We start from the raw sequence: 16,257 nt of genomic DNA on the forward strand, positions 1-16,257 counted from the left end.
GAGCAGAGAAGAAGGTGGTGTACAAATGCTCCTCCAATGATGCAACACTAATAGACTCAGGGACTCATTCATTCCTTCATCTTTGTATCATATTCTTTGTGTTTTTTTTCTGTGATCTATGTTCTTTTTTTTAGATTTTCCATCTCTCTCTTGTCGTGGCTTCAATACAACAATGGTTGTACAAGTTACAGATGAACAACATTAAGGTATTTGGATGTTTTTAAGTGTCTTTTTTCTCTTGGTGAGTAGAAAATAAGTGTGAATTTTGGGTGAACTACCACTTTAATAAATCAACCCCCAGGATTTGTAATAAGTATCTTCATAAATGATACGGGGATATGGACATGGTGGAAGAGCAGAGCAAAACTCCATGACAGCTCCCAAAATTCAAAGTTGATTACCAATCTGAGATTTCGTATCCCGAGGAAGTAGGTCAGACTCCGAGACACATTTTCGAAGAAATCCTCCAGCAGCAAAGAGGACATTTCTTATTTCACCTCTGTCCCATCAATACTTGTGCTTCTAACAAATCAGCCATTTTCTGTTTCTTTAAAATCACTCATAAATCACTGCTTGATCAACTCCCAGGAGCACAAATGTAGCCAATGAAAAAATAAAATCAGATACTGCTGATGAACTTCAATGAAATGGCGACCTCTCACCTTTGACATCCCACAAGGTGAAGTGTCGGCTGCTGGCCGAGTCCGGGGCCAACGTGAAGTAGAAGCGGTGACCGGCTTGAGGCTCGTCTCTGTCCACCACACTGATGTTGTGTATCAGCTGAGGAGCGAGAAGGAAGGAAATTAAAGTGAAAAAAGACAATCCTCAGGTTTGCCAAGAATACAAAATAACATCAAATTAAACAACTTTTGAAATATGGAATGATAGAATAAGTGACTTTAAGCTGAAGTTTCCCCAAACCATTCAAGAAAGTTGTTCATAATCAGAACCATTTTCTTACTTAAAATGCTTTTTAAACTTGAAATTAATTGGTTTAATCTCCATGAATTAGCAATACAACAACTGAAAAGTGATCATCATCATCACACGGACACCCTAAATCAATCCTGCTATAAAAGCTTCACGCATAAACACAAGTGTCGACCTTGAACGCAGCTGTGTTTTATCTCGCTCCAGGTTGTGAGCTTCCCTGACAACACACACGGAAGAGACACACATGACAAACAGCCCCAGAACAGCTATTACGTGAGGCATTTCTCTGAATGATTAAGGAGGAAGCTCGCTGGGTGTGATTCCTCTGTCTGCTCTCACAAATACTCGGCCTCAGATAAGATCACTGGGAAATATATCAAACCATTACTCAGCTGTTACAGGAGCGTTTGTTCTTAAAGTGACAGAAGCCTTTTAGGCTGTTGTTGTAGCACAGTTTTTCGGAATTAGAGGAGTTGTTGGTTCTGGGTTGAGTGAGAAATCAACACTGTTTCAATCAGGATATTTACAAATCATGTTTATACTTTGTTTTAAAGCCTCTATTATTTACCTGTTATATACTGTATTTATGTACTATAATGTAAAAGTGAAATAACATAATCATATTTGAAAATGAATACATTATTAAATTGACGAACTAGCTAGTTATTCTGTGGATTCATTTTTTAATTAATTTTATTAATGAAGTAACAAGAACCATCAGTGGATTTAGTGAACCAACACCACTGGGTTTCAGAGAAGATATCAAGACATTCATTACTTTTATTGTACTTTTCAAACAGTAAACGCTGTTGATTCTCTGCTTAATGACGTTTTGACAATATTTCTTTAGCTTTTTTAGGGATTAAAATAAATGTCTCTTGATCTTGACTGAATAGAAAAAAACATGTTAAAAAATGTAACATTAAACAACGATGATTTCTATAATTCCAGTTTCTTTTTCCAATTGTCAGACCCATAGTCAGCCTGAACTCTGGGTTAAAGTTAATGTACTGTGGTTATTTTGTTCAGATTAAATTAAATTTGTACATTATCCATTGTATGTCTGTCATTTGTAGTAAATGCTTGTGACAAAACAAAGGATAAAACAATTACATTTGTTTTCGAGACTTCAGGTCACCTTGACCCTGAGATAACACAAGGGTAAAGACTTTTTTATGCTCCTTTTCATCCGACCCTTAATCAAAGCAGATTCTATGTACCTTAGTTACATTTATTTTAGATATTAAAGTCTAAAATTGTATCGTCATGTTGAAATATTTAGAAAATCCAGCAAATAATCCTGCTTTGCTTTTCACCCACTAGTTTAAATAAACTGACAATAGAGTCATGCAATAAATAGGACATTTATAAACTTTATTAAATATTATTTAAAATGAAACAAGTTTAAAAAAAAGAAGCAATAGAGAAGTGTAAATCTACTGTTTTAAATTAAAAATAAAGAAAACTTGTACCGTTTGTGTTATGTCAGGGAGAAGGAGACCCTAACAAATGTGTTTTAGGTATCCATTGTGTTGCCTCAGGGTCATAGTGAGCCTACTTTGGGTCACCTTGACCCTAAGATAACACAAGGGAAACAACAAAACAGAAACAGAGAGAGAGGGTTGTTGTTGTTTTTTTTTTAGCCACTTAGGGGATTTGATTGAAATCTTGTCCTCCAGGCAAAAACCTCTTCTGGTAGTTTGCTGTTGACACCAATTGCTCTGTAGCGGAGGCTGATGTAAGATCTTAGCCACATTGCCTTTAGTCGTGATTCATTCACCTCCACAAAACTTACGTAGGTTATACAAGCAGATCTTTTAAAACCAATTTGTTATTTCTGTTATGATACTTCAGACTCCATTTCCCCACAACAATGGCATTATTGTGATATACCAGAGTCATTTGGGTTTATCCCTGGGCTCATTCATTCACAGTACATCAGCCATCTCTCTATTTCAGAATGTGAACAGTGAAAATGTATTAACGTGACGCAGTTGTTGCCAAGTCGTCTTCCGCGCCAGCGTCGTATCTGCACAATAAACAGCTCCTCCATATTGATGCCGCATCAGAGCCGCAGAACAGGCTTAGTCATCGTGGCAAATCGGAGCTTTAATTCAGGGAGAATCTGGAGTTTATTGTAATCAGAGTGTGAATCATCACTAATCGTAATATTCTATTTAATAAATCTGCACTCAAGAAAACAAGATTAGATATAAATAATAATGATATCATAACAAAGGTTTGCATGAAATAGTATTAACATTGTGATGAATTTAATCAATTTAATTTGACCCATCAATTTTCTGCTTGAATAACATACATGTATCTATGTATTTTGCATGCATTTTTTGTCACAATTAAATATGTTTTCTGTGCATAACAAGGTGCGTGGCCTCGCATAACCGTATGGATGGTTCACATTTCTTTGGAATGTTATATTGTTTATTTAAGAAGTGAATACTATATAAAAGTTTAAATGTAAATACATTTTTATCAAATAATTTAATTGAATAAATTAAAAAATACAAGTTAAATTTGATTATTGATGATTGAACAATTTATTTAAATATTTTGAAAAATGTTTTTTTTCTGTTTTTTTTTTACACATGTAGTTTAATATTCTAATTCCACTCATTTCTACATTCAACATTTTTACATGGTAGCCTTTTAAATCCATTATTTTTAAATTATAAGCGTTTAAGTTAAATATAAATGTTGGTATACAATAGTGCCAGTAGACAATTCCAAAAGTGTCCTGAGTTTCTTGAACTTTTCAGCCAATCAGGTGACAACATAAAACTTCTGTTGCGTCAATTTCAGTATTTTCATGACAATGTGTCAATTTTATTGCAACGTCTGGGTACGTCATCAACGATGACGAACCCAGACTGGTCAGAACAGCTCGTAAAGACCGTGTTACGCCCTCAACTCCTCTGTAGCTCAGTAAGTAAATGAGATGCCGTCCTCTTCTTTTCGAGGCGCGAGTTTCAAACCCTCTCTTGACTTTTTAAAGTGGTGTCAGAAGGAGCTTGTATCTTGTGATAGAGTCCTTTTAGAAAGTGTGTTCTTTGAAAAAGGCCATTTCTTTCTTGTCTTCATTTAAATCCCACCTTTTCTTAGAACAAGCTTTACATTACAATGAAAAAATGTCAAAGCACAACATTGGAAATGTTCAATTCAACCATTAAACATTGTTGATGGCACTGATCTAGTTCATACAACAGAAAGACTGCATTTCAAATATGGCCGCAAGCGTGGATTGGCTTCAAACCTGTGGTTCAAAAACAGACTTGTGATGTCACATCTTAACCATGTGTCGACAGAAGAGTTAAATATGTGTCAGATGTTTCTCATGGTAGTAACTTGACACTTTCAGAAGTAATACAACAAAAAGTTTTAAATAAAAACCTCTCCTCCCAAAATATCAGTGTCAAAATGCAGAGTTAAATCCAGGTGTTGAATAGACTGCACTTTATTGATCCCTTTGAGATGACACTCTCAGGGAAATTTCTGATACAGAATATACTGTAGTGTTTAAAATGATAGAACACTATCAAGAGTCAATTCAACCATAAAAAGTGTAAATATCTTAATGTGATCCACCGAACAAGAATAATCCAGATCAGACCAAGGACCTCATGGAGGTCAAAGGCACCATCTTCTGATGTTTAATTTATGTGGGAAGTTTCTCACATTCGAAAATTCACCTACATGTTGCTCCTTGAAATGTTATTGTGTTTATGTTATTATCAGTACCTTTGCTGCGCAGGTTAATTTAACTGAGAGGGTTGTTAAGAGGGATGACACCTCAATATTGGTTTTTACAATTCAGACGTCTGACCTAGTTTACCCGGCTTGACCAAAGTCATGCAACTTACTTGTAGTCATGAGAAATCATAACAAGTGCATTTGAAGTCTCACACTTCTAATCTACCTGTTGCCGTGGTTACACATCACCACCCCCACAATGTTTATGAATGAACACACTTAAATATAAATAACACTTATCAAGAGTCATTTAAAGACAGTTGATTTCAATTATAAGTAAGTGTTTATCCGTTTAATAGTGTTAACCTCGAGAAACACTTTAGAGTGTTGTGTATTGTATAAATATTAACAGTGGGGGAGTTGAATTGAACTCAGTGTACATGTAACACTGACAAGTGGGACCATTTGTTCACTGGCATTTTGTTTATTTTATTTAAGATCAACAGTCCTATATTTAACATGTATTAATACATCAGAAGAGCAGTGCATGCTCGGAAGGTTAGAAATACAAATGTATGTCTGGATGGTTAACATACATGTGATGTTAGTTTCATTGGGTTACAAAAGTTTTTTTTTTAAGTTTAGTTGACTTGGCTTTGTTTTTTTTCTATGTTTTTTTTTATCAGACATTCCGGTCAAAAGGTCGAAAATTGGCTGAAATAATCTCTTCAGACAGATGAAAGAATGATCTGCTCAATATTTATAAGAAAAAAAACAACAAACAATCATATTCAAATAAACCAAAGATCCTTGGGAAAGCGCCATGCTTTTTCAGAACCGATCCCTCACATCATCATACATCATACTTGTTTATTCATCCGAGGCATTTTTTTTCCTTTTCTCCAGGCATTTGTTGTTCTATGTGAGGGTTTTTTTTTTTTTTTTTTTTGGCGAAAAAGAGGACAACAAAAAGATGAGAGACGAAGACCAGAGCATATCAAGTGGTTCCACAGAGATCTATGAAAAATGCAATTACACGCCAAACCGGGAGTGATCTGTTCTTTTCATCATTCTTCGAAGCCTAGTTTAAGGTAGCGTGAAGGTAAAAGAATAATGAGCAAAGAAGAGACACAGCATGCAGCATCTTTATTACCACTAAGGGATGAATCAAGTCATTTGAATTTAAAATATGAACAGGAGAGAGTATCTAGTCAGGAAGCCTTGATCTATGGTCTTTGACTGTGTCCTCAGCAGGGGGTGTGTTGGGGGGGCACTCAAATGGTATCTCCCAGGAAGAATGACTGCTGTGACTGAGGAAAACTGGAGGGACAGAGGAAGAGGCGCGAAAAGATGTAAGAGTTATCGAGCAACTTGTGATGCTCTCTTTAATGAAATCTCCTAATTAGATTTCTATCCCTGACCCTTCACTTATCTTTGGGAAGATGGCAAACAAAACATTCCCCAAAAGTCCCTATCACCTCTAGGAAGGTGCTCAAAAGGTAAAGGTATTGTGTGAAGATATGGCTTTATTTGAAATAAATCATTTGGATGAATGTAGCCATGGAAATGCTAATTCTAAAGACAGGACAGTGAAATCCAATGATCTATATGTACATGATGAAAAAAATGCAGTGCTACAAAACAACTTTATTATTTGGATTTCTCGCACCATTATGTCCAACTGTGCACATTCTGTGTGTGCTGTGTATACATTTTATGAAAGCTAATATGCTTTAGAAAGTTTTGGGGAGAAATTTTGCTGCCACAAGCAAAAATCCAAGAAAAAGAGAGACGATTGACTGGCTATTTTTTGCACTTTTACTTCCGTCTATAATTGTAGTTTTTATCTATACTGCTTTTATGATTTTGAAAAAGGCAATGAGCATTTTTTAATAAAACAATTATGACACAAATAGTCGTTTATTTATATATTTTCCCTATTTTTTCTTCCTCTTTTTTTCTATTATTTACTAAAACAAATAAGCAACACTTTCGTAACACAAAAGGAAAATAACTATTGTAAATTATTAACACAGCGTAACAACTAATGTGTTGATTTAGGGGGGCTTAAATTGATCTTGGACCCCTGTTGTACTACTCACTATGTGTCTGTTTGTACAAAACTTCAGCTGGCTGGAGGATGAGTGAAGCCATTATTAGATCATAACAGACTCTGCTCACTAACCTCTCATTCGAAATTTCAGACGGGGGAGAATTTGGTCATGATGAGGGACTTACTACATCTTGGAGAGGAAGACTTCAACATTTGAAACATGCGAGTGAGTCAGGAAAGTTGGGCTTTCACATTAGTTCCCCTTTAAAATTGAATGTACTATCCCAAGGCTTAAATACAATCAGAAAAATAGAACTTTATACGTTATTGATTTAGCTTGAGGATCTGCTTCTGTAATACAATCATCAACCGACAGTTGACAAGAGTAGATTGATCATCTTACTGTAAGCTATCCCTGAAAATGATACAAAAGTTGATCGTACTTGTGACTTTCTGTCAGTGAAAAATCCAAGATTGATTTAATGAAACTACTTTTCTACTTTGGTGATACATCTTCTCTTGACATTACATCAATTACACAAGTGACATTCCCCAAACAAGTTTTCACAGTCTCAGTAATTACATCTTAAAACTCTCTCACAGCCCAGAGCAGCAATAATTTCCTTTTTTTTCTTTCTCTCCGTTGCCAAAACCCAATATGAAGTTTCTCCTTGTAAACATGAGTGCAACAAAGGTAGAAGCATTATGACTTGGATCTGCAAATATCCCAGTATGACAAGTCTCGTGGTTCGTCTGAAACCACAAGTAAAAGCACCAGTGAGTAAAAAGATGACTCATTGTCTCCTACACACTTCACAAAACCCTGTCTGGGTTGTTTTTAATCATTTGCTTTTCTGTCGTTCCCGCCCGGCTGCTATACGTTTAATAACTCCCCGTCTGATTTGTGAGTGTCTGAGCCGGAGTATATTGACGACCGTATGTGTGTGCTACGGTTTTCTATTGGACAGTTTTTAACATTCAGTCTTTTCTAAAGCTGCCGAGTGCCAAGGCCAAGCTGAGGTGATCTGTCGCACTGACCCACTCAACCAGCTGTGAGAGGGTACAGCTGAACTGACAGCCCACTATCCCCTGGAGCCATACTTAGTATTTGGCCTCCCACCCGGCCCCCTTTTTTTTCCTTTTTTTTTTTGCACACATATCACTATGAGATATCTGTCTTTCTGTATTCAATCATGGAAATACCAAGAGTGCAGGTCTGTGAGGTAAAGAGAGTGTCACTGTCAACTGCTGTTAACCTGAAATATATAAATTCATTACTTTCCTGTCAGAAAATACAAACAAACAACTTTTTTGAAAATAATTTAAGTTGTTGAATAAAAAACAAAGGTGTGTTCTAGCTGATACTCTATCTGGTACATACACAAATTATATTCAAACTATTGTTCTATACAATTATTTACGTAAATTCTTCATACAATTTGTTTTGTTGTTTTTAATGTATCTGTACAGTGACCTTGGGTGTCTCAAAATGCACCTTTAAATACGATGTATTTATAGTATTATTATTATTATTATATATATATTTATCATGAATATATAATTTTCATTCTTAAAGTGATCAAACATGATCCAAAATCAAATGTCACTCATTGTCTACTCACTAATATGTTCTTTTGTCGAGTTATAGATAAAAATGTACGATCCACTTCTGTTTTGTTTTATTTTGTCAATGTACTTCCTGCTTTGCCATTTTCTTTTTCTTTTCCTGTTGACGGGTTTCTGACAGTGGTTGGCAAAGTCGCACAGCTGCTGGTGATCTTCAATCAGCCCTGATTTAAGGGGCTGATCTCCAGCCAGCAGTTGTCGGCTCCTATCCAGTCCCACCTGGTTCATTTTTGACTCTGCTACATTCTACCTGCTGTTGTTCCTGACTTTTTTCTAGTCAGCATTTTTTGTTACTCTGTTTTTGGTGTTTGATTTGACTTGTATTCTTTCCCTCTCAGTGGATTGTGCATCTTGCTGCCCTGTCGGAATCAACCCCCTTGTTTTCCTCGGCCTGTTATTTGAGAGAAAGGACTCTGGGCTTGATTGTTATTTTTTGGGGGGAAATCACTGTTTTGGACCTTGTTGCCATCCCGTGGACATTATGGTGGTCTTGTGTTTATTAAATTGTGATTTTTGTAACTTTTCTCCTCTCTGCCGCTTATTGTCTTCCGCTTGTGGGTCACCTTGTCCAACTTATGCAACAAACACATTTACAATATAGACTACACTTCCATTCAAGATAGACATTACAGACGAGCACCATGGAGGTATTTAGTAGGCTAGCCAAATAACTCAAAATGATATGTTGATGTCATAACATGTAGAGATTATAATTTAATTTCTACGACATAAGCCAGAGATGCTTGATGCTAAAACAAATATTGAAGAACAGATTACCTCTCCTTAAAACAGAGCAGAGCTGCCGTTAAAGAAACTGAACTTTGCACAAGAGAGCTCCCCACTTCTCCTCGACTTTGCAACTTTGACTGGATCTCTAACCCATAACAATGTTACCAAAATACTTATTATTATTGCAATGGGTTCAGAGATGGCGTTTGTATTCATTTACGTCATAACTACCAGAGGTCCCAGTTGTCATGGGCTGATGAATCTTAATGTAGCAGTGTCCAAATTTTAGGGCTAGGATTGTATAGCATAGAGTGCCATCTAGTAGCCTCTGAAACAAGAGTACTGCATCAACACAGGAGTTTTCACGACATTGCAATTACACTGTTCTAACACTAGGGTGAGAGCCAGAAAATAAATACCTTCAATCTTCAGTGTTGCTTTAGAGACAACCAATGTCTAAAATACACAGAAAGTTATCAGATAACATTCCAGGCTAGAAGTGCTAACACCATTATTTCACTTTTGCATCCTTCCTTTGAAAATTGCAAAGATTAATCTTTTCATCTTAACCCCCCTTGTCAGCTGGCATTACACTGTCAAGAGATCGGATGAAGACAAGGTGGGAATCATTTTGTCATGGCCCCTGCCTGGCCCCTGAGCTAAAGCAACTTAGCACCAGTCACCTCTTTTCTTTTCCCCTTCGCAGCCGCACAAATCACACACATTCTGCCTCTAAACACAAGCATAACACAATGTGTTGCCAACTCTCAAATGGGATCAAACCCAGCTGCGGGTAAAAGGCTTAGGTTAATCAGATTTTCTCAGTCGTTCCACCCAAAAAAACCCAGCCAGGACTGACACTTGCAAGTGAGACGTCCGTGACACAAACCAAGAGACAAAGGGAGACTCTTCAGTACTGTAGTTAACCAGAGATTTATGAAATGTATAAACAGTGTGACAGTGAAGCTTGTGTGCAAACAGCATGTGTGTGGGTGTGTATCTGACATTGGCAGGGAAACAGGCAGTTACGTCCATTTCTGATGAATTCTGCAGATAGAGAAGATGGACATTTAAATGAGGATAAGAGATTCAGTCGACTAAAAACGCCTGAATCTTGTCCTAAACTAATCTGACAGTTGACTCAATTGGAAAATAGCAGGTTTTGTGTGGGCTCTAATAAATTCTGTTCGTGGAGCTGCCCAGTTAGGAAGGTGGAACCAGCTGCATAGCAAACACGGCAACAATGATCCATTTCAATCGCTGGTTTCTCCTTTCCACAAAGGACAAATTGGGCAAGCACGTTTTCATTGTACATGGACTTATGGAAAAAGGCATCTTGGCCGCGTTTGTTGATGACTCTGCGTGGAGCAAAAGGAATCTACTTAATGATTCTAATTTCTGAGAGCTGGCTCCCTGACCACATTTCCAAACTGATAAACAACATTCTTGAGGGGCTGAGACAAAATGCGGGGTTGTTTTATCCATGGACATCTGTTGGCTGATGAATACACCTCAGGGTCTCTCCTTCTGTCTGATTATTTTACCGGAATAAATAACAACATCCTGGGAAGAAAACATCAAAGTGCATTAACATAACAGACAAAAGCTCTCTGTTTCAAGAGACAACGGAGACCTGAGCAGTAAAGCTCACTAAAAGCCAGTGAGAAGAGGGGATTGAAAACTAACCTCAACAACAAGAGTGTATTTGCGTGTTTGTAATCAAGCTGTTGCTTCTGTTATTGTCTAATTCAATGCAACTTTAAGACCAAAGAGAAACAGTTTGCATTATATTTATTTGCTTCTTAATAGATAGTGATTAAAGACAATCTACTCATTTATGTCAGAAGACTTTTGATTCATGTTTACATAACAAATAAAGTATAATGTCCTTTTCACTTTTTAAATAACATATCTCGTCCATTGAAACTCCATCCTCCATTAGAAGTTTAATTTAGTTTTCATAATAGGTAAAGAAACATGTATCCTCCAAGATAATTCATAAATAAGTTTAATGATATATAAAGAATAGTTTAAATAAATAAAAATCTCCTTCAAAACAAATGAGTTTTTTTTTCTAATATGTGGAAATAATAAATTAACCTCGATAAAATATTTTAATTGTAAACTTTTTACTGCAAAATAATGTCCTTAAAATATTTTAAGATACAATATACCATGTGATTTTTTTTAGGGGCCTGTTCTGAACTGCTCATATATTGGCAACCTATTGTGTTAGGCGACAAGGAGGTGTGGAATAGCGGACAAGTGACCAAGAACTAGATTCATGGGAACTTAATAGGCTCAGAGAAGAAATGTGTGATGTGCTAATAGTTAAGAGAGATACTTGTGAAGCAGTTCAAATCAGCATTTAAGACTCTAAAGAAGGGTTCGGCTAAGACACAGTGTTTCTCAGAAACGATCTTAACTGCTCACTTAAGAGAACCTTATGATTAAACCAAAGACACTTCTAGTAGCGCTTATTGGGAGCTGTCCATCACAGTGGTGCTGAAACTGAATGAATCGATCACCCGCCTCTTTATCAGCGCTTTGTGGCCCCATCACACAAAACTTAAATGTTTCTCAATAAAAAAGTTGTTTTATCTTTTTCTACTATTAGCCTTTGTTTCTTGTCTTTGTCCTGGCAATGAGAATATTACAACATTGTTTTATTATCTTGAAATCTTGAGGTTTTCCATTTCCCCGACGTAAATTGATCACTGAGCATTTAGTCGCTAAGAACGCTGTGGGTCATCTCGATCTTACATTTCTTTGTTGGAGAACGATCTTCGTAAGCTAAACGCCGCTCTTGGAAAGACATACAATATTTAAAGTTATAGCAAAAACACATGTTTGTATATTTATGAATATTTTTATCCATGGAACATTTCCTGTAAACCTGAAGTATGGCATTTCCTTGAGAAATGTTTGTACCGGAGGAAAAACAGTAGGAACTGTTCATCTTTTTTTGGTAACACAACCGCAAATATTGATCTCGTCTTTTTTTCTCTTTTTGTTGCTACTATTCTGTAATACTATTCACAGTAAGACATCCTCACCTTAACCTATGTCAATAATGATTTTTTTTTCATGCAAGATGTAAAGATTGATGATAGATTTGAAACAAAAGACTTCCATCACTTCTCCACTAAAATAACAATTCATGCATCTTAGGTATTGTGCTATTACATCGGCTATTGCTAGTGATAATCAATATCACACTGCTTCCTTCCTCTACCTCTGCTTGAATTGCTGTCTTTCTTCAGCATTAAAAGAAAACAGGATGTTTGCTTCGCCACTTTCAATGGAGCTTCTCACATCCGCTCTGTCAAACCTCCTGCTTGTTTTTTTTGCTTCAGGTCTTGTCAAGTAGTGGTAACATTAAAGTGATCTCAGTGAGTGTCCACATGCTGCTTCCATGCCTTGCATGTCCAACGGATGGATCCCAAAAAACGACTTTTCAAACACATATACTCACCTAAATAAGTTGAAATACTACTGGGACCACACAGAGTAATGCATCATCGTCTGGCAGAGCAATACATCAGTATCCGGTGCAGCAATAAAACAGTGCCTAACGGAGTAAAGCATCAGCGCCAGGCGGATAAATACCACGGCCCCTCGCAAAGTAATACTGCAGTGCCTCGAAGAGTAATACCATGCCCCCTCACAGAGTAATATGAGCACCTGAGGGAGTAATACCAAACAGCCTTGGCCATAGGTACTACCCAGTGAAAACTTCTAGAGACAGAAAATCAACATTCAAAAACTAATGCTCTCTGTATGATTCCTCCAGTGACAACCCATCGAATAAACAAAGAGACGAACTTGCTTGAATGTGCTGTCATAAAGTCAGCTGTTCGAGTGTTACGACTTCATCAGAGATTCTTTCAAAAATCAACATATTCGTTTTGTATTTAAGGGGTGAAATATTTCCTTGTATTTCTGGCGAATAAAAGTACTAAAAGCTTTTCTTTTACAATGCTCCAGGCCAGCAGTGATCTTTTCAGCAGAGACTAATCATCTCCTGTTATTAGGAGCTGAAGGTTAATGTGGCTTCGCTGATGAGGAAGGGTGTGAGGTGGGAGTGGAAGAGATCGGACCAGACAATGTTTCTGAAAGTCAAATGTAGGCAGCCTGGTGGAGACACATGCACACGTTTTTTCTCGTTTTCTTTTGTTTGTAAGCGTATCTATCCCCAACTTAAGTGGAACAGTCTATTTAACATTATGTTAAGTGTTCTTAGCGGAGCTCAGGTACATCTGAAACAATACTCACAGATTGCATTCAGTAATTTTAAACAAATACCAGTGATGGGTCATGAGGCAGGTGATGAGGTATCACGATACAGCGTCTTCATCAAGTGGCCTTTCAAAATGAAGACACTGTATCATGATTCCTCTATCAAGTACCGATACGCCTCCCCAGACTTACCCACCGATAATGTGGGTGAGATTATGATTCGTTTTTTGTCACTTTTGCCAGGTCAAAATAAAAGTAAACAGTAAAATTCAGGTTTCTTCTTACTTATTTTAGTGACATTATGTTAGTTTACAGAGCGTACACTTTCACTGTGTTTTGTACTCTGGCAGTCCTTGGCAGACTCTGGTACTGCTAGCAATTGTAGTGTTAAGATACTTTAATAATTATATTTAATTACATTTCCAACACTGTTCTAACCTAAATAAAATAGAAAAGGTAGAGTATTGTTACACTGTGATACATACCATGGCAATTTAAAGGCAGCTAAAAATTTGTGTCTCATAATTGAAAAAAAATGTCTAAAATTTAGTGCATTAGCAATTTCATAAAACCACAGTCATCTGCCAGGTATTGAAATGTAGTGATGATCCAAAGAAGCTTCATGAAGCAGTGTCCGTAAAGCTCTGTAGTTGGAGTCCTCAAATTATGTTAGGGTTTAATAGCATAGCTATTTAAAGAAATGAATCTTCGAGGAGAGAGTTGCATCTGTTGGCCTCTTTGTCTCTGCGGTAAAATGTCTATGTTACTGTGAACAAAGAGACAAAGCCTTTAAAGCACCTACTTGTGCACACTGAGGAAAGAACATAGTGTTTTTGTCTCTCATAACTTTATGACAGTGACTTATAATGACATGCATTTTGGTATTACTTATTATTGGTAACTATTGGAGAAAGCATATTTGCAATTACATAAATTGTGTAAGTGAATTTCTAATCATAATTTGGCTCAATAATAGTTTTGCAGCGCAGGCGTGGCTACCTTACTTTTTCTCAGCTCAATAAACAACAACTTTGTGTTTCTCATTAAGCCTCGCTGATGGCCTTTGCAATCACAATCAGAAAAAGTGGTTTTAAATGTCATGTTCCATGTTGTGTGCAGCAAAAACAGCAGGCGAAATTAATATTTCGATGTTTGCAATCACTTGATGTTATATAAAGAAAAAACTTGGGTGACCCACCTGGCCTGGCTTGGCATCCTCACATATGAAGGCTTCATACGGTGTGGCCAGTTCAGGAGGATTGTCGTTTACATCCAGTATTCGAATACTCACGTCAGAGTACGAAACCATAGTTTGATTGTCTGTGGGGAGAAAAAAAACAGAAAAAAATGCCCGTTGATTAATATTGATTACACATTTTATCATTTGTTTCAGAAACAGGGAAATTTGGTCAAAATACAAATGCAAGTTCTAAAAAAGATACATTTTAAAACAAACTAAATATAATACAAACAATTTATTTTTTTTACCCATAAACCATTCAGACAATACTCACACTATTACTAGTCATATTACTGTATTGTTCCCTATTAGCTATTTTCTTCTTTTTGTTCTGTTTTGTGCTTACTTTCTCAAGAGAAGCAGGCAGGTGGACTCAGCTAGAGTGATTTCTTTCCCCACAAAAAGAGCTTCGCGACCTCGAACAAACCCCGAGATTATTGAGTCTCCTGACAAGGTACATGCCAAGTTTCTGATCGTGATCTTTTTCCGCTGCTTCCATGGATTTTTGCCTTGGACTGTTCTCTCATGTTGTCATCTGTCTTTTATTTCGCTACTGAGTTTTTCCCCCTTATTTTCAGTTTTCGCCGGTGTGAGTCCAGTCTCCTGCACTGACCCTGCTCCAGTTCTTTGATATAGCAATACTTTGTTTTGCCTTCTGCATTCTAGAGTTTTGGCCTTTTTGAGGTATTTGTTTTTGACAACAGAACTTTTTTGTGACTGTTTCTAGTGAAACCCCGCTGTAACAATCAGTTTAATTGACAACACAATTGCAGGACTGAAAAAAACAACTTTTTTATATAGAAAATATTTTTAAAAGTATATATTAACAGTTTTTGTTACATATTTCTGATTTTTTTGTACTTTGTATGGAAAGATTTAAGCCTTACATCATAAATCATATTGGATAATTCTTAAAACCTTTACAGAAACGATAATCATTCAAATAATCAAATTACATCAATTTAATCCCCTTTATGCATCCACGTTCCTCCCTGCTTTAGGTGCCATCTTCAAGTTTGCTTTTGACTACTCAGCTAATTATTTTAAAAGGATTACGAAACTTTGAGCATGAAAATTGAGTATTGATTTGAGTCACACCACACACAGATGAAGTTGTTTTTCATTCGTGGAAGACAAATAATTAAAGTGTCTTTTATTTAGACCAGGGGTGCCCAATACGTCGATCGAACTTTAAAAAGTAATGACTTCAAAACATTATCATCTAGGAGAGAAGGACTTCAACATTTGAAACATGTGAGCATTAGTTGTCCTTAAAGTGTCAAAGATATTGAGTGACACGATCAGAGTAAATCAGGACAACTCGTGGAAAAAAGTTTAGAATCTGGGACATCTTTCATTCCAGTAGGTGGTTTGGGGCAAACGTGGGTCCTTTTTTTGTGGAGTCCACAAAGTTAATTGAGGACTTTCAATCAGTTGCAGGAGCGGTTGAGTTAATGTGTGTAAATGCTTTAGAATGTTTGCCCCAATCTGCTTTTATGTGGATTGACTAGACTTTTAAATCCTGGCACTTACTAAGTGGTAACAAAGTGTTTTAAAGTCTAATGCAAATTAAATCATTCCTTAATGAATTGGTCGTTTTACTCGCAGCAGCAATAGTTCATTTTAAGTTTCCCATCTCACAAACATCTAATTGAACAAACATGCTTTTAGTTGAGTCAATAAAGATGTCCACATAGGCTGAGCAAGTGTTTGGATTTCATCCTCATCT

The 16,257-nt window shown here is 36.6% G+C and overlaps 1 protein-coding gene across 3 annotated transcripts in view; it reads right to left on the reverse strand.

The window, feature by feature from the left end:
• Positions 1-16,257, reverse strand: part of cdh22 (cadherin 22) — a 186,559-nt gene that overhangs the window by 12,078 nt on the left and 158,224 nt on the right. For all 3 annotated transcript variants that reach the window (XM_087801455.1, XM_087801454.1, XM_087801456.1), the window contains 2 exons: positions 14,487-14,608; positions 663-780 (listed from right to left, as the gene is read on the reverse strand). In XM_087801455.1, the coding sequence (XP_087657581.1) occupies positions 663-780; positions 14,487-14,608 (240 nt within the window). The remainder of the gene's footprint in view (positions 1-662; positions 781-14,486; positions 14,609-16,257) is intronic.

This window comes from Callionymus lyra, chromosome 10 (genome assembly GCF_982586985.1).
Source record: "Callionymus lyra chromosome 10, fCalLyr1.hap1.1, whole genome shotgun sequence".
NCBI lineage: Eukaryota > Metazoa > Chordata > Actinopteri > Syngnathiformes > Callionymidae > Callionymus > Callionymus lyra.